The following is a 22173-nucleotide window of genomic DNA, read 5'->3' as shown; positions in this document are numbered from 1 at the left end:
GGGAGGAAAGGGAAAGAATCTCAAGCCCACTCCACACTGAGCACTGACTGTAGAAACCAAGTTGGGGCTGGATCTCACTACTCTGATCACGACCTGAGCAGAAACCAAGAGTCAGATGCTTAATGGACTGAGCCACTGAGGCACCCCTACCTTTGACTATCTCTTTAAGATAAATTAAAAGAAGTAGAGTAAGTGGATCAAATTTCGATCCATTGGGTAGCTTCAATTTACACTCCTAGCTGCCTAGATGGCAATGCCTACTCACCAGTATGAGTGTTTTAATGTTTGTTAATGTTCATGTTTTAATGTTTGTCAGGCTGACTGACAAAAACCAGTATCTCATTTTAATTCATTTGCTCCGTTTCAACTGAGGCTAAGTATTTTCACATTTCCTCAGAAAACGATAGCTGATCTGCTGCTTTTCCCTTCTCAAGGAGAGTAATTCCTTTTCATTCATTTGTCTTCTTATAAGGCCTTGAAACAAAGAACCACTAGGAGACTGGCTGGAGTTCTTGGGCTGACTGTCATATGTCAGTGACTGAGCTACTAGCTATAACCCTTGAAGGAAAGTTCCAGTGCACACAAAATTATCAAGGGTATATTTTTATTTTGGAATTGTTGTTTGTGTGGTAAACTTAGAAAAACTCTGTGGTTTCAGAGTTAACAGAATGCTATAATTTTTCTCAGGAAAGTGTGGTGGGGGCAGCCAGCTGTGTGTCTCCAGCAGTCACCTCAGGCACCCATAAACACCTACAGATGGAGTGATTAAGCTGTGTCACCCTTTGTCACCCCAAATGAATTATCTATATGAAAAATAAAAATAAAATTGCACCATTTCTTTAGAATGCCTTGGAGCTACTTTTAGTTTCAGTCTGAACGAGTCTTCTCAATATCCAGGAAGAGAGATAATGCAAATTATGACTTAAAGATAAAACTTCTGGAAAGGGCCAAAGGTGAGTGGCAGTATGTCATACCAGGAGTAAGTCTGACAGGAGCTGTCGGATGGCACACACATCCTTGGGTCCACGTGGGCTGGCCAGGCTCTCCAGGTAAGCCGGCGTGTCTTCCTTCCTGAAGACCACATTCTCAGGGCTCTCTAAGTGGTCTCTCTGGTCATCTCCTAGTTTTCTCTCCTCCAGGAAAGGACTGCACTTGCTTTACGACAGTTAGTAGAAGAGTTTGAGTAAATCCATTAGTAAGCAAATGGGATAACAGGAATCCCACAAGGCGAGGGACTGAGGGATTATCTGGTATCTTGGTTCTCAGCCTTTCTCAACCTACCAACTGCTAACCATTTCGGGTAACTGTCAGTGACCAGACCGATGTAATTGTCTTTTGAAGGCCCAATGGTCCCTAGGGAACCAATGAAGACTGCAGAGCAGGAATTTAAGTTTTAGAAGGGTCACTGCCTAGTCTATGGAAGAAAAGCTGCTAAATTGAAGTGGAAGGCAGGGAGCCAGATGAGAGGATTGGAATAGGGCCCTGAAGTCGCTAGAGACAAAAGCCTGGATTGGAGAGATACTTGGGAGATAAAGCGAACAGGGTTAGATAACTGACAGGAGAGGTGGTAGAAAGAGGGAGAGTAAAGACTCCCAGAATTCCAGGGGCACCCAGGTGGTTCAGTCAGTTAAGCCTTCGAGTCTGGGTTTGGGCTCAGATCATGCTCTCAGGGTCCTGAGCTCCATTCCTAGTTAGGTTTCCGCGTTTAGCGGGAGCCTGCTTAGGATTCTCTTCCTCCCCTCTCCCGCTACCTCTCTCTTTCTCTCTCTAATAAAAATCAATAAATCTTTAAAACAACAACAACAAAAAAAGACTCCCAGGCTTCTGGTTTAGGCCATCTGGGAAGACAGTGGGCCCATTACTGTAGGTTAGGGCAGAAGAGCAAGCGCAGGCTTGGCAGGAAGGCGTACCTACCGCCTCCAGAAGGAGGTGTACAAGTGATTGATATAAGGCTGTGGTGCCTGGGAGAGGGGTCTGGACGGTCGGCAAAGCAATGGAGAGGAAGCCGTGAGGTATGATTAACAAGAGTAAGTAACTGAAGTGGCTTCTCGGTTTGGGGTGTGCAGAGTGTGGGAGGTAAAGCGGTGGGGTTCCAGCCGGACGCTCAGCCCACTCACCATTCAGAGCCCAGGAGACTGGTGGGGATGGGTGGGGAGGAACCGGATTTGGTCCAACCCGCCCTGCCCGCCCCCTTGTCCTCCTCGGCTATTGGACAATTTCTCCGTCCGTCAAGAGCCCGCCTCCGCAGGTGAACCAATAAGAGCCGGCGAGAGGATGCTTCCTTCATCTAGATCTGCTCAAGGGGCCGCTTCAAGGAGGTGAGGCTGGAGGAGTGGCAGCCGCGGCACTGTGCGCAGGCGCGGAACTGACGGGACGGACCCGGCGGCGGTGGCGCAAGCTGGTGAGAGGAGAGCGAAGGTCCGAGGTAAGGAAGGGGGGCGATCGTGGGATGCGGACTCTTCCTCCAACACCCTGGGTGTCGCCTGCGCCTGGCTCACCCCGGCCCGCAAGATCGGATCAGGTGATGAGGTGGAGAGTCGAGGTGAGATGAGGTGAGGGGGCGGACCCGCAGCGACGGTCACCCCACCGCGCGCACGCGCCACGTGGGCTCGCGGACTTGCCAAAGCCCCTTGGCTTCGGACCCGGGCACCGCACGAGCTGTTTTAGTCCTTGGAGCACCCTTGTGAGCTAGGCGCCTCGACTGAATTTGCCTGTTTGGCAGGCTGAAGCTGGGGCTCAGGGACGTGGCCGGTGCGGGCTTGTGGGAGATCGGGCTTGGTGGACTCTGGAGCCCGAACTCTTCTTTATGAGGCTGTGGGTCAGAGACTTGAACTTGGGACCTGTTTGGTTTTTTGAGGGGCGCGAAATTGTTTGGATCCCGGCTGCGGCGGACCTTCTTGGTCTGGAAAGCGTTGCCTGGTTTCTCTTCAGGGCCCCGGAGGAGTGGGAGGTGCCAGGCGCCCTCTGTACTCCTTGACCTACCGCCCCGTCCCCAAGTTCAGCGGGGTGGGCTGAGGGGAGGAGGACGATCCTCCGTTCTGTAAGCTCCCAGTGCCTCAACAGACAAACTTGTGGAGGGCTGGTCTTCTGAACAAAATCCGAAAACACGTGGGAAACGCTCTTCTTAGGTCATCTGAGAAAATAAAATAGAGCAGGGTTTTTTTTGGTTTGTTTGTTTCTTTGTAGGTTTTTTTTTTTTTTTTGGTCTAAGAAAAAATGCCATCAGAGTCTGTTGAAGCTGCTAGGAAACTGTTCCTTTCGTGTCCTTGGGGAGGCATGTGAATCTTTTGGAAATCAGTTTGGCAATAGGAGTCTACACCCTTTGACCTACTGATTCCGGCCTTTGGGAAATAAGTAGGTTAAAACCTAAGTAGGGAAAAGGTTGGTGTGCAACACAGTGCCGTTTAGTGTTCCATAAATGTTAGCCAGTGGAAACGACCTCTAAATCTACAACAGTGGAGAACAGTTAAGTAAATTGAGATTGTTTATGCCAAAGTGGGGTATTGCACATGCATGAAATGTAGTATTGTGAATAGAATACTCTTAAAAAGAAACCACAGAGTAAGTTGTGGTTTCAGCTATATAAAAACTGTATACAGAAGGACTAGAGGAATCACCTAATGATAAAAGTAATAACTGTCTTTTTGGAGCAGAACAGTCATATTTCATTAAATCCTCAAAAAAAACCTCATGAGGCTAGTGTTCTCATCCCACCATCAGACAACTGGAGCTCAGTCAAGTGAAGCAGTGTATCTGATGTTAGAGAGCTCCTGTCATACCTGGTTTGCTCTTGGGCTTTTGGCAATGCCATGTCAACGAGTAGTTGAGGGCCTGTTGTGTACCTTGTGTAGGGCTGGGCCCTGGAAAGCCACTGGTGAGTAAGGGAACCTGGGTTCCTGATTTCATGAAGCTTATAGAACAGTGGAAAAGCAGATATTTAAATAAACACAATCTGCTGGGGAAAGTGAACATGGGAGCTAGATCCTGGGCTCTGGCAAGGGAAAGGATTCGGGGAGGAAAAGAAAAAGAAGGAGCCCCTGCGTCAGTTGTGAGGGATGAATGAGCCCTGTGAGGAAGCCTTCAGTGGCTCTCTAAGAGTGGAGAGCATATAAAAACCCTGTTTTCTCCACTTTCTGGAATGTTACTTATGTGTTGTAATGGGAGGTAGGGCAACTTACTTATGTATTTTGAATTTAGTCAACTCTTTTGAAGTTTATCTTAAACTGCGTTTGTTCAGGATGGTAGCACATGTTTTCAGAAGTCATTGCTTGTTTGTTTTTTTAAGATTTTATTTATTTATTTGACAGAGATCACAAGTAGGTAGAGAGACAGGCAGAGAGAGAGGGGGAAGCAGGCTGCCCGCTGAGAAGAGAGCCCGATGCGGGACTCGATTCCAGGATCCTGGGATCATGACCTGAGCCGAAGGCAGAGGCCCCAACCCACTGAGCCACCCAGGTGCCCCCAGAAGTCATTGTTTTTAAGAAATTGAATTTGAGCTTTCTTCGACTCTTTTTAATTTTCAGGTCTAAAGAAAGCCCCTTTTGCGGAAGGAACACACTTGCTGGTATAGTTTCATAATGCCAAGTACTTTGCCCTTCTGGATCTTAAAAAATTCTGCGAGGAGCGGCATTGCAGCATTACAGGGGGGCAAACGTTTATATTCAAGGTGGGCCTCAAATGGAAATGAAGCAAGGTGGAGACTCTTTTCCCACCTACCAGGCACCAGAAAAAGCAGTGTCCCGTGCAGTGGCTTCGCTCTGCAGAAAGCCTCCAGACACACATCAACAGAGGAAGATGACTTTCAGTTGCAGCTCAGCCCTCAGCAGGTAAATGAAGTTCTGCGAGCCGGCGAGTCAGCCCACAAGATTCTTGACCTCGTCAGTGGAGTCCCAAATTCGGTGTTACGGTTTGAGAGCAACCAGCTGGCTGCCAATTCCCCGGTGGAAGACCGTCGAGGTATCGCTACCTGCCTGCAGACCAATGGTCTGATGTTTGGCATCTTTGACGGACACGGTGGCCATGCGTGTGCTCAAGCAGTGAGTGAGAGGCTCTTCTACTATGTGGCCGTGTCACTGATGTCCCAGCAGACCCTGGAGCGGATGGAGGGAGCTGTGGAAAGCATGAAGCCCCTGCTGCCCATCCTGCATTGGCTCAAGCGCCCAGGGGACAGTATCTACAAGGATGTCACGTCCGTGCACCTCGATCACCTCCGTGTCTACTGGCAGGAGCTGCTTGACCTGCACATGGAAATGGGACTCAACATTAAGGAAGCATTAACTCATTCCTTCCAGAGACTGGATTCTGACATCTCGCTGGAAGTCCAGGCCCCCCTGGAAGATGAGATGACAAGGAACCTTTCACTCCAGGTTGCCTTCTCTGGAGCAACAGCTTGCATGGCCCACGTGGATGGAGTTCACTTGCATGTGGCAAACGCTGGTGACTGTCGGGCCATCCTTGGGGTCCAGGAGGACAATGGCATGTGGTCTTGTCTACCCCTCACCTCCGACCATAATGCCTGGAACCCGGCCGAGCTGTCGCGGCTGAAGAGGGAGCACCCTGAGTCAGAGGACAGGACAGTCATCGTGGACCACAGGCTGCTGGGCGTCCTCATGCCCTGCAGGGCCTTTGGGGACGTCCAGCTGAAGTGGAGTAAAGAGCTGCAGCACAGTGTCCTGGAGAGGGGCTTTGACACCGAGGCCCTCAATATTTACCAGTTTACCCCCCCACACTACTATACTCCCCCCTACCTGACTGCCAAGCCTGAGGTCACCTACCACCGGCTGAGACCCCAGGATAAGTTCCTCGTGCTGGCCTCAGATGGTCTGTGGGACGTGCTGGGCAACGAGGAAGTGGTGAGGCTGGTGGTGGAGCACCTGGCCGAAGCAGGTCGGCACAAGCCAGACCTGGCCCAGAGACCTGCCAACCTGGGACTCATGCAGAGCCTTCTGCTGCAGAGGAAAGCCCAGGGGCTCCATGCAGCCGACCAAAACGCGGCCACACGTTTGATCAGACACGCCATAGGGACCAATGAGTACGGGGAGATGGAGCCTGAGCGGCTGACAGCGATGCTGACGTTGCCAGAGGACTTGGCGAGGATGTACAGGGATGACATCACTGTCACAGTGGTGTATTTTAACTCAGACTCAATAGATGCCTATTACAGGGGGGGTTGAGAGGCTCCCGTCTGGCCAAGGTTAACTTAAATGCTTTGCTAAGACATTTTTCATTTATCCTTAAGCTGGCTCTTCAGACCTTACTCTTAAAAAGGCAGGCAGATGTAGCTTGCTTAAAAATAGACTAACGTGAGCGAAAAAAACTAGCCTTGGTTTAAAAACAGTAGCAGTGATTTCATGTCCCCGTGTGTTTTGGTCACCTTTTCTACGCAGAGAGGGCAGGGCATGGAGAGCATATGGGCTTGGGCCCATAGCCAAAGCCCTTTTATAAAGACACTGTTGTTAAACTGTCAGCCTGAGCCTTCCGAGGGTAAGTTTAATCATCGTTCTGAGAATGTGAAGAACTTCAGGATTTTCTGAGGTTATGCCGCAAAATCAGCACACTTGGCAGTTTTCCTCAGTTCACAGTCGTGGACAGCTAGACTTTGAAGGAAGGTTTTGTTTAGTTTTTATTTTTAAATTACTACGACCTAGGTTTACAAAGCATATTCTAGAATACTTTTCTATGCAACAGTCAAACTTTTTTGTGTGACTCTACTTGTGAAAACATTATGTGATGCTACACCCTCATTGTGTTTTAGTTTGGCCTAAAACCGAGTCCTCAGAGTTGCAAACGGGCCTACTTGTAAGCATGCTTGGAATGACTCGTCTTGGTTTTCAGCCAAGAGGGGTGAGGGTGGGTAGGCCTCTGCACCAGCTGAATTCACTTGCGCATCTGGTGAGCCCTTTTGCTGTGTCTCAACCCCTTGAACCTTGAGCCACTAGGAGGTAACTTCTGTCTAAGCCTTAATTCCTGGCCTTCCCTGCATTAATAAAATACCCTCCGGGCTTAGCCTCTGGGCAGGTTAATTGAGAGCACTTAGCCTTTCTGATTATACCTCTCAAACATTCTTCTGTGAATTCCACCTAATCCTCCTACCTCTGCTCTGCTGACTGCCTCGCTCTGCAGCTGCTGACTGCGCCGTGCTGTCCCGGAGGAAGGCTCCCTCTCCAGAGGGTTGCAGGGAAGGAGAAGATGTGATTATGTACCATGATAGTTGGGACAAGTCAGTGGGCAGGACTGGCACGTGCTATGAATTTTGGACTTAAGACTAGACCTGAGCCTGGACTGTGAAAACACAAAGGATTTGAGAAGTCACTAAGGAAGGCTGCCTGTTCACCTCCTGAAAGGCAGGAGGGAAGGGGGAGGAGTAAGATTGGTCAGACAGGACACTTGCCTGGAGACTGTGGGCTGAACGGCCTCAGCTGCTCCTTGGGGAGCAGACCATATTTAGTATAAGAGTTGGGGCAAAAATAAAAATGTGACCCGTAATGGCTTCTGTGGGCGGCACAGTCTTCGTGTTTATTTCAAATGAAGCCATGTGCCTCCTTTCTCGGGGAACGAATTTCATGTTCTCGTGAATTGCGGTGGCATTTAAACAACAGGAAGTATGTCCCTAAACAGAAACACATATAATCGCACAAAGCTGACCATTCTGTCTTCCCGCACTACATTGGTTGAACCCTCTCTTCGTCTCCATCTTGTGCCATCCACTGAAAGAAAAGAGAGTTTGACTTTTCGTGTCCCAGTGACATTCGTTCATGTGTTGGGGGACTTCTAGCTGGGAGACATTCCTCTGTCTGCTTTCCAGTGTAACTTTTTGGTGACAGGGGCTTCGTCTCTACTCAGTGCTTCAGGCTTGGTCATTCTATTCCAAAACCATTAGTGTTCTTTTTGATCTCCTACATCTTAATTGAGAAATGAAACGTGAATCACTGCTATTGTGCTTGCAGGAAGGTTTGTTGCTGGAGCTGAAGACTGCTTGTCTGTCATCCTTTGTTCTTGATGCCAGCTCAACCCTGGCCCACCTCGGGGCATTTACCATATTTCTGACTGTCTGAATCCTGTTTGGGAGCCTAGCGTGGGTCACAAAATACATCTGATGCAGTAACTCATGGGACAGCTGAGAGGACACAGACTTCCTGCCTGCTTCTCCAAGCATATCTGTTTTCTCTCTGCCTAATATATTGCCCGCTTTCTAGTCGGTATATTGAAGTGGAAAAAAGGCTGAATTGTTGTCTGCCTTTTTCCACAGTGAACTCTCTCAGGCTCTCTCCGCTCTTTCCCTGAATGCTCCAGGGAGAGCTTCCTGGTTAAGCCCCAGCATGTCTATGTCCCCGACCCAACTTCTGGTGTCACTGGCCTTTCCGAGACAACATAAGCTATTGCTGGAGGACACTGGAATTTGAGAGGGGGTTGGTGGTACTTGTCAGTCTTCCAGAGCATTTATCATTTCTTTTACGTGAAGCTTTCAATTTTGAGACATCTAAAATGAACTAAGAAATAAGATGGACCATTTAATATTTTGGATGTAACTTGAATACATTATGCTTTGGTTCTTTAAATTGCGTCATAGTTTAGGTAAGAGGCTTTGGTAATATTGGCATAACTTAGATATTGTTTTATGTATAAATAATACAACCCTGCTGATTCCGGGGATTGGTCAAAATAGAGAAGATGGTATAGTTCTAGATTCAAATTAGAATGCTAAGTCAAGTTACTTAGATTCAGTTTTTCTGACATAGTATTTGTAACAGTCAAGCTAATTTTGTTATTTTTTAAAAAGCTGATTTGTTAAAATGAAAATGTGAACTTTGAGGTATGTTAATATATAAACAGTTTTCCCAGAAATCGGATTGGCCTAAAAGATCGTTTGCATCCAAAAAAAAAAAATCGTTTGCATCAGACACACTGGGTAAAAGTTCAGTTTAGACACAACTAAGCTGCACCTTGTGTACGTCAGTGCAATAGAAACAGCTTGAACTTGAGTCAGCTAAAGAAGAGAATAATGAATTGTATGGAACAAAAAAATGTGTTCAGAACGAGTCTGGCTTGACTCTTTGGTCTCTCAGTTCCTGGTAACGTATCTTCACTTGACAGCTCTTGGGAGAACTCTGCTTCCCAGATTAAACCAGAGGATCCTGGAATGGAGCCATCATAGTTTCATTTTAAAGTGGTGCATTTGTCTCTGAACATGACTCCTTCCCCTGGCAGAAAAAAACCCTGGTGTAGCTCTGGAGCTGGGCTATGAAGACTGGTGTTGCTGTCATCACGTCGACTGCCTGGCGTATCACTGAGCGGGGACGTGGGCTGCTGTGCCATCATCTCCTGAGCTGGCTGAGCCTCTGTCCCTTCTACCTGGGGCACCTGCTGTGTAACGTGCTTCCTGGAAAATAATTCTTATCAAGCATTGACTTGGAAAAATGATTAACCCTGTTCTTTCATATTTACTGACATTTCTATTTTAAGATGTATAGCAATGTTCTTATTGGACATGGATTTTCTAACTGTTAGAGATATTTAAATGAAACTTGTCAATAAAAGAGGCTAAATGAAATTTGGTGTCTTTTGGTTTGAATAGTAATTTCCTTCATTCCTTAGGGTACTGGATTAGTCCAGTCTATGAGTCACCACCTTTATCTGGCCAGGGAAGATTTTAGTCTGTTCAAGGGCCCCCCCTCCCCCACGCCCCAAAAGAAGTTTTCTCTGCAAATTTTTTTTTTTAAAGATTTTATTTATTTATTTGACAGAGAGAGATCACAAGTAGGCAGCGAGGCAGGCAGAGAGAGAGAGGAGGAAGCAGGCTCCCTGCTGAGCAGAGAGCCGGATGCGGGACTCGATCCCAGGACCCTGAGATCATGACCTGAGCCGAAGGCAGTGAGCCACCCAGGCACCCTTCTCTGCAAATTTTTGATGGCTGCTGACCACACAGGAAGTCCTCATTTGGTGTTAACCCTGTGTGCAGGGGCCTGAAATGAAGGAAAAGGAAGTGAAGGCTTGTGTTGTAAGGATGTCCACACCCTCAGTGCCAAGTCCTGCTGGGGTTTCGTATTATTTAACTGAGTTCATAAAACCAGCTTGTGTTCAATGCAGAGCCAGCGTTAGGGAAAATTTCCAGGCAGTTACCTCCAGTGTTGAAGAGTCCCCTCCTTCCCATCCCCACTCCCTGAGCTCTGTCTTCCTGCCTCCAAAGAGAAAAAGCTCCTAAGGACTGCCCCCCCCACCCGCCCGCAGGGTGCTTCTTGATAGCAATCCAACTATTAAGTCATTAACACTTCAGTGTGGGCTAGGGTGGTTCACCTGGGCTTGAAGAGGAGCGGGTTTGCTGGAGGGAAAGGTGGAAAAGGGAATGTCTGAGGTCTGATGAAGATAAGAGGAAGAGCTATTTCCCTCTTTAATATCACAAAACTGAAAAACTTGCCCCAGACACTATGGTAGGGCTGAGGTTTGAACCAAATCCACAGTCCATCCACTTGTCCCAATAATGGCCCCTTCAAAAAGGGAACATAATGCATGAAAACTTAAATTGCACAGTTTCAGCCCAGGGTGGGTGGGGATGGGATGGAGAAGTAGGTGGTGCTGAAAAGAAGCTAGATATACTTAACACATGTGTTCCAATATTCCGTCATTTTGGAACATGATAAAAATACAAGGGGAAAAAATACAAGGGAAACGGAGAATTAAATTTTAAAGATTGAGCTCTTTGGACTCCTTCCAAGGGGAAGAAATAAATTCATGTCGTTTCCTTCATGTCTAGAGTTTTTGTTTTTATTTCACTTGAGGCGTTAAATCCCCTATAGTGGTTCCCAGGCTCGTGGCCCTCTGAATCCTGGGTGGCCAGTGCTCCAAGCAGCTCCCTCTGGAACGGGTGAGTCCCTACCAGACTTCTATGGGTCAGAGTGTCTTTGTTCCACAAGCCCTTGACCTTATCTGTCGTGTATGAGCAAGGCGGAAGTAGGCCAGGACACATTCCTTTCCCTCACGTCTGGAAAAGTGGTCTATGGAGGGACTTTCCAAAACCTGCTCTGTCCCACGACTTCACTCTTCATGCCTTTCGAGAATTCTGGAAAGACCTCACTGGCCCAACCTCATCCTCCCTACAGCAGATGAACAGAAAGAACGTCTGCCACCAAATGCTGCTCTGTCCCGTCCACCCTGCACACACCTTACGCCCTGGGTCCAAGGCTCCCGGGAAGGCCCCTCCCAATAGGGGGCTGAGAGGTGTGATCTTGGGCACAATGGCCATGAGGGTAGGCCAGACGGAGCAGGGAAAAGAGCATGAGGAGTGAAGAACAGGGGTGGGTCTGGTCCAGTGGGTCTGAGGACAGACTCTGGGGTCTTTATGGAAGCAGGGATGAGAATGCAGTGAGGGCTAAGGCGGGAGGTAGCCAAATGTGGCTGGGTGGGCAAGGGAGGCGCCTTCGGTGGTCTCCTGGGAGAGGAGAGCGAACGCCAACAGGCAAAGAGCGCAGAAGGGACTGTGGGCGTGGCTTACTCCTGGTCCGCGTGGAGGTGCGGTGGGCGTGGCTTTCTCCTGGTCGGTTTGGAGGTGAGGTGCGGGCAGCACCGCAGACCCCTCCGCTCCCCTTCACTTCCCCGGCAGCGCTGAAACCAGGCGCTTTGGGGCGTTGGTTCTTGTTTTTCTCCTCTCCACTCCACCGCTGTAATATCAGGCCTGGCCCCCTGTCCTGCTGATTGTAGAATGAACGAACGAGGAAGGATGGGGGGATTGACAGAGGGAGGGATGATTGGGGGGAGGGGGGAGCAGATGAAGAGGAATCAGTCAGAGAGAGGTCAGAGAAGTAGTAGCAAAACCGTGAGCGGTGGTGTGAAAAGGTGTGAGGAAGGGGGCTGAGGAGAAAACCGGTGGGTGGGGATAGACGAAAATGCACAAGTGATTTTCAAAGCATCGCTAAGGAGAGGCAAGGAATTCTCATGTGGGGCTCAGGACACAGGGTGGGCCTGGATGGTGGGGGCTGGCTCTGTGATAAGAGGCGGGCTGAGCTGCTGGGATGACCCTTCCTCTGAAATAATGTGGCGTGGTGGGTAGCGGTTGGGGAATGTCATTGGAGCTCACAGGTCTTTGGCTTGCGGGAAGGGAGAGTATCCCTGGGTTCACCTGGGGCTCCAGCAGCTCTGCTGACTCCAAACTGGACTTTGGCACAGAGGGAGGGACGGAGGAGCCAGCTCTTTTCTGAGCTCTGCCTGGTGGTTGGTCACTCAGTCCGGAGGAGGACGTGACAGGAACACCAATGGGGAGCGCTCGCGCCTGGCACCGCCTGTCCAGGCACTTTGCTGGGGGATTCTGCCCAGAAGCAATGTGAGACAGGAGTCTGCCTCTAGATGTCACCATCTGGCCATGTTGGTGCCAGCCACAGCTGGAGGGAGTGGGAGGACAGCATGCCTGAAAAGAGACCCTGAGGCATGGTTCTGCCAGAGCAGAGGGTCCCTGGGACTGCAGCCTGGGACACCCTTCAGGGAGCCTCACCAGACCCTGGACCTCCCTGGGGCTGGAGTGAGTTTGGGGTAGGAGAAGGACCCTGTCCTGTGATCACTTAACCCTGCTTTGTGGGGACGGGGCGGCTGAAGTCCCAAAACAGCCAGAGCCAGGTGGTGGCCGTAGGTGGTGGGGGACAGTTGCCACCTTTTCCAGTCTCCCCCAGTGTGGGTGCTCCCCACTGTGGACTGCTCCACACCTCTGAACCCTTCCCACCTCCTCTTCCTGCTCCCTGAAGCTGGGCCCCACAGCCAGCTGCCCAGCTCTGGAGTCCACTGCCCCATCCCCTGTCCCAGCCCCAAGAGCCGTTCAAACCACCTTTACCCGCCACCCGTCCCCACCCGCGGTCCCCAAACAACAGCTGCCCCCTCCTGTCAGCTCCACCCAGCACACAGAAGTCAGAGTGACCATGGTTAGACTCAAATATTATGTATACTCATCAGCTCCAAACCTTCTAGGCTCCCCCTCACTCTTGGGAGAAACCTCAGAATCTTCCTCCCCAAACTTCCTCCACTCCTCCCCAGGTGTCACACAGGAAGAAAGAAATGAGGAGAGAGAAAAAGGCCTTTTTTCCACAAGCTGAGGTCACCTCTTCCAAGAGTCAGGCTGCCCCCTGGTCACCTCTGGGAGGGAGGCTGGAACCGTCCCCCCTTTTGCTCCTTGTTGCGATTTTAAGGATGACCACAGATTCTTTGCCACCCCTCCCATCAGGCTGTGGGGTCTAATTCTCCTCCTCTTGAATCTGGGCTGAACTTAGCACGGTGATACTGGGGATTGATATTCGTGTGTGGCAAAGTCTGGATAACTGGTCAATCTGAGAGATGGCTGTGATGGTTAATTTTATGTGTTAACCTGACTGGGCTAAGGCATGCACAGAAAGCTGGTAAAATATTATTTCTGGGTGTGTCTGAGGGTATTTCCAGAAGAGATTAGCATTTGAAACAGAAGACTGAGTAAAGAAGTGGGTGGGCATCAGCCCCGGGCTGGAATAGAAAAAAGAGGCCAAGGGAAGAAAGAGAAAAATGTGCTGTCCCTTGAGCTGGGACATTCACTTGTGCTCTGGAACATCTGGTGCCCCTAGTTTTCAGGCCTGTGGACTCTGAGTGGAACTTAGACCATTGGCTCCCATGGTTCTTTAGCTTTGCACTGGAACCACACTGCTGCCTTTCTTGGCCTCCAGCTTGTAGAGAGCAAAGCATGGGACTTCTCAGCCTGCATAAGCGCGTGAACCACTCCTTCATAGTAAATCTCACGATTATATGAAGCAAGTATCATGAACCCATTCTACAGATGGTGAAACAGAGCCTGGAAAAGCGAACTGATGTGCTCAAGATCACAAAACTAGTAATGTGGAGCTGAGTTTTGAACCCTGGTATCTGACTTCAAAACTTCCTCTTCGCTTTCATGTTATTGCCTAAGCGTTCATGTGATTCTGTTGAATATACACTCATCTGATAAAAAAAAAAATACAAACATGCCCTCTCTGCTCCCTTAAATTAAAGTCAGGCAGGGAGGAGTGAGCTATCTGTGCAAGCATTCTAGCAGAAGCTAGAGGAATGTTTGGCAAGATGTGAATTGGATGTACTGTCAGGGGTCCCACCCTGAGGCTGGGTCTCCATCTCTGCCTGGAGCAGGGCTGTGTGGGTGCAAGACAGGATGCCTTTACTTGTGTTCCCAGTCAGCCTGGCCTGTGGGGTTGGGAGGGCAAAAGCAGGTGGAAACTGGGGGAGGGGTTGCCTGCCTCAAGCAGGTGGGAGGGGCCCGCAGATCAGAGCCTCCCTGGCTTTCCTGACCTCGGTACCCTGGACTGGTCTCCAGTCCCCCTCCCTGTCCTGGGCTTGGCACTTCTGGCTTTTAGGAGAGCCCAGAACTATTCTGCCACACAGTGAAACCTGCTCTCCTGCCCAGCACCTGTCAGAATGTATCAGAGAGAGAAACAGAGAGAGAAGGAGAGAGGGACAGGACCAGGCAGCCGCAGAAGGGGGGGGTTGGACAAATATGGCCGTGGCCCTGGTGTCAGAAAGAAAGAGAAAGTGGACACCGCTGACATGGCCTTGCTCAACATACTGGACAAAGAGATTCTGGTGCAAAGTCGGGTGGACTTTAAAGTGACAGTGAAAAAAAGTGATAGTGGAAGACCTTTATTATTAGATGGGAAATTGCTAAATGGAGATACTGTAAGTGGGGGGTAGGGTGGGAAATCACATTATGAAACTGAATGTACAGTGTGACCTCAAGCTGAAATCTTTCCCCAACCCCCCAGCCCTCACACATGCCCCTCCACCAGCTCCCTCGTGACTTAGCCCACAGGCCAGGGGCTGGCAGTGGAGGAGGGGACTGTGACTATATTGGGAAGGGGATGAGATCACCCAGAGGCTGGCTGATTTAGAACCGGGTAACTTTTTCCACCCATATGGCTCTCAGAGCCTTCTGCACTGGCTCATAAACCTTGGCGCCAGCCTGCAGGGTAGAGGGGAGCCACGATCCCCTCCCTAGGGGAGGAGATGGTGGCTGAAGCTGGATAGGGGACAGGTGCTAGGCTGAAGTTAAGATAGAAATGATAAGAGTGTGGGGCACCTGGGTAGCTCAGTGGGTTAAAGCCCCTGCTTTTGGCTCTGGTCATGATCCCAGGGTCCTGGGATTGAGCCCCACCTCGGGTTCTCTGTTCAGCAGGGAGCCTGCTTCTCCCTCTCTCTCTGCCTGCCTCTCTGCCTACTTGTGATCTCTGTCAAATAAATAAATAAAATCTTAAAAAAAAAAAAATGACAGAGTGGACCTAGTTGTGCCCAGGGCCCTGCTGGGATCCTACAAGAGCTTTGCTCCCAGAGAGCTGAGTGTTCTAGCACCACCGGGGACCTTTGTGGGCATTTCGTGGGTGCAGGAATATCCCAGAGGGTGGCGAGGGTGACCACCTTGTGGCAAGCTGAGCCAGGTCCCCTCGGGCCCAGCTGTAACACCTTGTTTTGTCTTGAGATTCCTATTTGCCCGCCTGACTCTCCCCACCGAGAAGACCCCACCCCCACCCCACCCCCATTCCTGGCCAAACCCAGGGAAAACCCTGGTTGGGGGTAGCTGTGAAGGCAGAGGCCCAGGCTGGGAAAGCAACCGGGTTCCAGTTCCAGCTCAGCAAATAACTAAGTTCAATTCATTTCCCACCCTTGACCATGGTGCCCATGGTCACCCTCAAACCTGTGCTCCAGCCTCATGGAAAAGTCACAGTATGTCACAGCATGTCCCAGTCCTCTGAGATTTTGCCCATGCTGTTGTCCCACCCTGGTTATCCTTTCCTACTCTGACTGCCTTTGTCAACTCCCACCCCCTGAGCTGGGTCAAATGTCATCTCTCCCCCAGTCAGTGTCCACCATGCTGGCTTATCCATTTCCATTGGGGTTGATCCTGAAGGCAGGGGCTGGTTCCAGGGAAAATGCTCAAACATGTTGGATGAAGAAAGGGGAGGAGCCCTGGAAGGGATGAGGGGTCAGAAGAGGACCAGCTGTGAGCCCAGCACCGTCCTGTGCCAGGGCCTCGAGTGGGACCTTGGGGCCATAGCAAACAACAAAAGCTTATGGTTTGAGGCACCCTGACCTGAGCTTTGCAGGCAAGGAGCAGGAGCTGGACAGAACCAGAATGAGCCAGAGCATCCCCTCCTTAGCCCAAGCCCTGGGCAGCAGGGCCAGGAATGGAATTCTCCAGTTGGATGGAGTTTTTCCTGGAAAATCCCCACAAGCCCTTCCAGAAACGTGCTTTTGTGCCTGACTCTGACTCCTTCAGACTGGTGGGTAAGAGACCTGTTGGCAGGTGGGCTATACAGACAAGGCCCTTGCCTTCTCTGGACCCCTTGCACTCTGGGACAGCCGAAATAGAGATTCACACATCGATTGCGCACTAACTGTCAGCTTCAGGGATCGAGGTCCCTATCATTTGAAAAGGACGCTGATGCTTGGAGATGCCAAGCGACTTGTCCAAGATCCCATGGCTGAGTCAGGATCTGAAGCCCACCTCTCGAGGGTTGGCCTGTATACAGCTCCGGTCCCCACACCCCATTCAGGATTCCTGAAAGGGCAGGGTGAGCCTGCAGGCCAAGGATGCCACTTCCAGCTCAGTTCCATTTGAGCAAGCCTGGCCTGGCTCTGTGCCTGCCGCTCTCAGAATAACCCTGGTAGTTCTGGGCATGGATCACTGGCCATCACCTGGGATCTATTTCTGTCCTTCGGGTAACAAGGAAGTCTCACCTTGTTCGGTAACCACTTGGGACGAGGGTGGAACAGGTGATCCCCCCGCAGCCCTAGCTGACCTTGCTGCCCTGTTGGGAAATGACCCCAGAAGGGAAGTGGGAAGACTGGCTTAGCCACTGTCCCTTCTTTTCCTTTCCCAGCCACTTCCCAGAATCTGGCTTTCTACCCCATCTCCTCTTCCCCTCTTCTTGGCAGTCCACACCCCCTGCACACACACACGCTATGACCCGGAGGCCAAGAGGATCTTCATTTCTCCTCATGATCCGTTGCCAAATCTTCCACATCTGAACAGCTGGAAAATTCTTCCTCACATCTAACTGTGGAAACAAGCCCATTTCCTTGGGTTCTAACTGGAGGGTTCTAGAATCTGGAGCTGTCTGGGGATCCAGCATGTAGAACTTGACCTTCAGTATCTGGGACCCTGAAGCCCTATGGGGGCAGGGGTTGATGGCATTTGAGATGGCAGAAGCTGCGGGCATATCAAAGACATTCTGAAATGTCAGGTACAATCTCAGGGGTCCAGAATACAGAGAGGGACACCCCAGCCGAGTTGGAGGAGCTCCTTTCTACAGAATCCAGTTGTGTTCCTGGAGGAATATTATTGCCCAAACTCAGTAACATAAATCAATTTTAAATAAAAAGACTAGAAGGAAACCTGATTTAAAAAATGTTACTGTAACAGGGACGCCTGGGTGGCGCAGTTGGTTGGATGACTGCCTCCGGCTCAGGGCGTGATCCTGGAGTCCCGGGATCGAGTCCCACATCAGGCTCCCAGCTCCATGGGGAGTCTGCTTCTCCCTCTGACCTTCTCCTCGCTCGTGCTCTCTCTCACTGTCTCTCTCCCTCAAATAAATAAAATAAAATCTTAAAAAAAAAAAAATGTTACTGTAACAACAAAAACAAGAATGACCGCCGCTGTAATGACAACATAAAAAATAGTAGTTCTTCCCATTTTCTGAGGGTGCCTGACATGCCAGCCCCTGAGCTAAGTAAGGGCTTTGATCATACTATCTCAGTTAATCCCCACAATGTGCTCTTCTCTCCACAGCCCTGGCCAGCGGCCTGCAGGGTGAGCCCGATAAATGAGGTTGGATTTTGCCAGATCTGCAGCTTCCCCAGAGGTGGATGGAAAGCCCTCAGCCCAATACACAGGGGATGCCATACTCCCCCCAACAGGCAGTGCTGGGTATCAGAGGGCAGGGTTAGCCCCCAGAGGCTGCCTTCCAGGAGCCAGCCAGGCCCACCAAGCTGACCGCAGCCCCCACTTGGCACTACTCCTGTAGGCGCTGGGGCTTGAAATAGTGGCCGTTTGAGAGCTGACAATCAAAGGGCAGCTAAAAAAAGTCCCCTTCAGTCTGGGCTCTGTCGCACACGGCTCTTAGGGCCTATTTTGGGGGAGAGGGTGCCGACGTGCCAATGGAAAATCTATGAGGCGGGAGTCTCCAGGGTGGGGCACCTGCGTGCCTCCCTCTCCCCATCCTGGCCACCCACCAGAGCATATGTGTGTGGACACGTACACACACACAAACACACACACACACACACACCTGCAGCCCTCAGGACGAATTCCTTACTGGACTTTGTTCTTACAACAGCCTAGGAAAGGGATGAAGAAACTGAATCTCAGAGAGGGGAAGCAACTTGCATAAAGTCATACAGCCGAGACATGGGCAGGACTGTGGCTGACCTGGGCTTCTGCAGCTCACGGTACAGTGCTCTTCTCCCAGAGGAAGCCCCGGCCTACGAACTCACCCGGGAACCCAACACATTGTCTTCTGGGGAATGAGAAACTCCGGGCTTGTGTCTTATCATTGGGATTGGGTGGGAAGCTGAGGACAACCTGCGGGTCTTGATGACCACAGGGGAAGATGTTCCCCTGGAAGTCCCACTTCTGATGGGACCTTGCTGGGCTGTGCAGGCAAGAGGCAGCTGCTGCAGACCTTGTCCCAAGTGAGCCCATCCCCCAACCCAGTCCATGTGACCATCTCACTGTCCCCCTACCCAGGCCCCCAAAGCTGGCAGCCCCGGCCAAGTTTCCAGAGAATGTGTCAGATAAGGGGCTGGTACTCATGACTCCCTCCCACCCAGCCACTATCTCTGACCCTGTGGCCACCACTAAGTAGGTAAGAATAGCAACAACCCCTGCGACAGGGCAGGCACACAGGGACAACACAGCGACATCTTCAGGCAAGCACCAGGCCCCCTGAGGCAGCAGTTCTAGCCCTATCCAGCTCCCCTCACTGTCCTGGGTCCGAAGTACCACAGCATCTTAGGAGACAGGGCCAGGCCTCAGCCTTGGCCTCTGTTGCCTCAATGGATGGGCTGTGGAAGGCATCTTGCCACCTTGTTGGGGCCTGCCCTCCGCTGAGGAACCGTGTGACCTGGAGCTGCATACTCGTCCCTCTCTGGGTACAGAAGCAGGACAAGGTGGCCCAACGGCCCCCTGGAGACTGGCAAACATCCAGCGAGTCCTCTCCTGGGGCTAGAGCCCTTCGTTGTCCTGGTAACCACAGCCTGGCCCGGCTGTCAAATACCCCCACGAACCCTGACCCTCTGACTTCCCAATCAGTGGGAATTTGGACGGGGTAACGCTGTGGGAGTCCCTAGGACATGAGTACAAGGTAGGGGGGCATGTTGTGACTGAGTCCCCTCTTCGAGTCTCCCTATGACACTCCTGTGGGTGTGCTCCACTGTGTCGCACGAGTGTGCGAGGGTGGCAGAATCACTCAGAGAGAAGAAGCTGTTGTCATAGAATCCAGGGTGAGCGTCACTGTGACACCAGAGTGAGGAGATGTAGGGAGCTTGGTGTCCAAGTTCCTGAGTCACTGTGATACCTGGGGGGTGGCGGGGAAGGAACAGCCCTCTCCCGCCCCCACCACCACGTCAGTGGCCCCTGCAGCTCCCACAGCCTGACTCACTGCATAGCTCAGACCTGGCCCAGGCCCCTCCCCCCCAGCCCCCTTGCCCTCTTCATCTTCCCCTGGAGCCTACCTCCTACCAGCCTCCCCCCAACCCCGCCAACCCCCACTGATCCAAGCAGTCTTGGGGAGAGGGGTCAGGGAAGGGGAGGAAGGGAGTGGCTGGGGTGAGTTCCGGCACACTCCCACACTGTGACACCATGCAGATCAGACTTTATTTATTTATTTAAAGATTTATTTATTTATTTATTTGACAGAGAGATCACAAGTAGACAGAGAGGCAGGCAGAGAGGGAGAGAGAGAGAGAGAGAGAGAGAGAAGCAGGCTCCGTGCTGAGCAGAGAGCCTGACGCGGGACTCGATCCCAGGACCCCAAGATCATGACCTGAGCCGAAGGCAGCGGCTTAACCCACTGAGCCACCCAGGCGCCCCAGATCAGACTTTAATATGAACGTACACACCCACATTCATACACACATGCATGCATGTGTGTGCACTTGGTGGAATGACAGGGCCACCAAGGGGTCCCTAATCTCAGTCTCTCAACACTAGCCCTGCCAGGTAGGCCCCCATAACCCTTGAAATCCTTTGGATCCTCCCATATGTCTTAGGTCCCCTCATTAGAAACATGCTATCCCATAGCAGCAGGAGGTGTGATCAGAGGAAGAACTGCCCTGAGGCCCAAGCTAGGGTCGTGGGGTGGATACAGGTAGGTGTGGGTGGGATCAGAGTCTCTGAGGTCCCCAGACTGTTTCTCTGTGAGTGAGGGCCAGACTGACTTCTGGGCCTCTCCCTTCAAGAGCCTTAATCTCTGGGGCTGGAAAAAGTTTAAAAATATCCTCATGTTTACATTCTTTCCAAGCCCGCCTCCCAATCCTCTCCTCAGTGCTGGGTCCCTTTGATCTGGTCCTGTGCCTCTGAAAGGGGCCTGGGAGAGGGGGAGCAAGAGCTCCCCACTGGGGCAGACCCTATGACTCCCTGAAGCTCTGGACAAGTCTGAACCCCGTGAGACCCCTCAGCATCTCCGCAGAGAGAACGTTAGACCTGGCAAGGAGCCAAGGCTGGAGGGGATGTCTTGCCCAGGGTCACCAGTAGGGCCATGTTGGGGCTAGAGTTGGGGCTCCCCTTCAAACTCCCTCCCAAAAGCCTGGACCTCATGGGGCCCTTGGGGAATGTGGGAGTAGGGGGCTGCAGTATGGGCCCCCACAACGTGTGCAGCAAGGAAAGTCACGTGTACAGCTCTTGTTGTGGGCCCAGTGCTGTGCTAAACACAGTTTAGCGGGGATCATCTCATATAGTCTTCTCAACAACTCTATTTTTGAGAGTCCCGTTTTATTAACAAGTAAACCAAGGCTCAGAGAGGTGAAGTGACTCATCTGGGAACACACAGCAAAGATGAGACAGGGCATGGACCTCATGTTCCTCTATCCACACTGAGCTCTCAGTTATTCCTCACCTTGGCTTAGCAGCTAGGCCCTGCCTGCAAAATGAAGCCTGCCTCCCGAGGGTAGTCTCTACCAGCACTCACTGACCCACGGCCAAGTCCACAGACCAGTACTGGCCCTGTGCTTCTGACCCTCTGGGACCCAGGAGGAGGCCTGACCCCTCTCTGATCCTCACTTTCCTCTATAGAATGGGCTGAAGATCATGGAGAGGCTTCTGTCCACAGACTCTCAGGGAAAGTGAGTCTGCGTCCCTGGGGATTATGGACCTTCTGGGCAGCACCAGAACTGACACAGTCAGAGGGTGGCCTGGGGCCTGGAAGCCAAAGCAAAAAAGGCCTCAAGCTGGGGCAGGTGCTTTAATTTGCCCTGTCACCATCCACTCCTTCCTTTGTTGGTACCCCACCGACCTCTTTACCAACCCATCCACCTATCCACCCATCCACCAACCTGCCCGCCCACTCACCCATCCACCTAACTACCTGTCCATCCATCCAGAACAAAGACCCAGAGAGTGGGGTGACACCAGGATCCCAGCTGAGGTGCTGTTGGCTGGACTTGGGAAGGTCCCTTCACTTCTTCATGATTCGCTTTCCCATTTTTACAAGAAGGAGCTGGCCTGTTAATCTCTAAGCCCCTTCTCAGGGATCTTGTGGGAGCAGAGGCCTGCTGAAGGCTGTGGACACTTGAGGAGAAGTAATTCTAACCTCGGCCAGTCCCACCTTGCACTCTGCTTCCAAGACTCTCAGAGGCAGCCCTTCACCTCTCTGACTTTCAAGAAACTCCAGGGGCAAATGGGGCCAATAATCCTGCCCTCAGGTTTATTATTAGTGGGAAGATCAGATGAGATGCTACCTTTGAAGAGCTTTGCACCCTGGAGATTTCTAAGTGGATGCAGGCCCAATAGAGGATCCTGGGAGAGGGGCAGGAAGCTCTGCTTGAACCACAGTAGTTAGCAGAACCTCCAGTTGGGATGTGTGTGTGTGTGTGTGTGTGTGCGCGCGCGCGCGAGCGTGCCTACGTGCGTCCTGGGCTCAGGATGGCGGGGACCGGCCTCAGAGTTCATTCCTGGGCTGGGGATCCTCTGTG

The 22173-nt window shown here is 51.4% G+C and overlaps 1 protein-coding gene across 2 annotated transcripts; it reads left to right on the top strand.

The window, feature by feature from the left end:
* Positions 1-2319: 2319 nt before the first annotated feature.
* On the top strand, positions 2320-9550 carry PDP2 (pyruvate dehyrogenase phosphatase catalytic subunit 2). 2 transcript variants are annotated; one of them, XM_044256004.1, is made up of 2 exons: positions 2320-2425; positions 4524-9550. In XM_044256004.1, the coding sequence occupies exon 2, from the start codon at positions 4578-4580 to the stop codon at positions 6171-6173; it is 1596 nt and encodes a 531-aa protein (XP_044111939.1). In that variant the 5' UTR covers positions 2320-2425; positions 4524-4577; the 3' UTR covers positions 6174-9550. The 2 variants fall into 2 exon arrangements, with proteins under 2 accessions (XP_044111939.1, XP_044111940.1); XM_044256005.1 differs by lacking the exon at positions 2320-2425 and adding an exon at positions 2432-2552.
* Positions 9551-22173: the final 12623 nt, after the last annotated feature.

The sequence above is a fragment of the Neovison vison genome, chromosome 7 (assembly GCF_020171115.1).
Source record: "Neovison vison isolate M4711 chromosome 7, ASM_NN_V1, whole genome shotgun sequence".
Classification (NCBI taxonomy): Eukaryota; Metazoa; Chordata; class Mammalia; order Carnivora; family Mustelidae; genus Neogale; species Neogale vison.
Note: the sequence above shows the minus strand (reverse complement) of the source record. Positions and strands in the feature narration are given on the sequence as shown.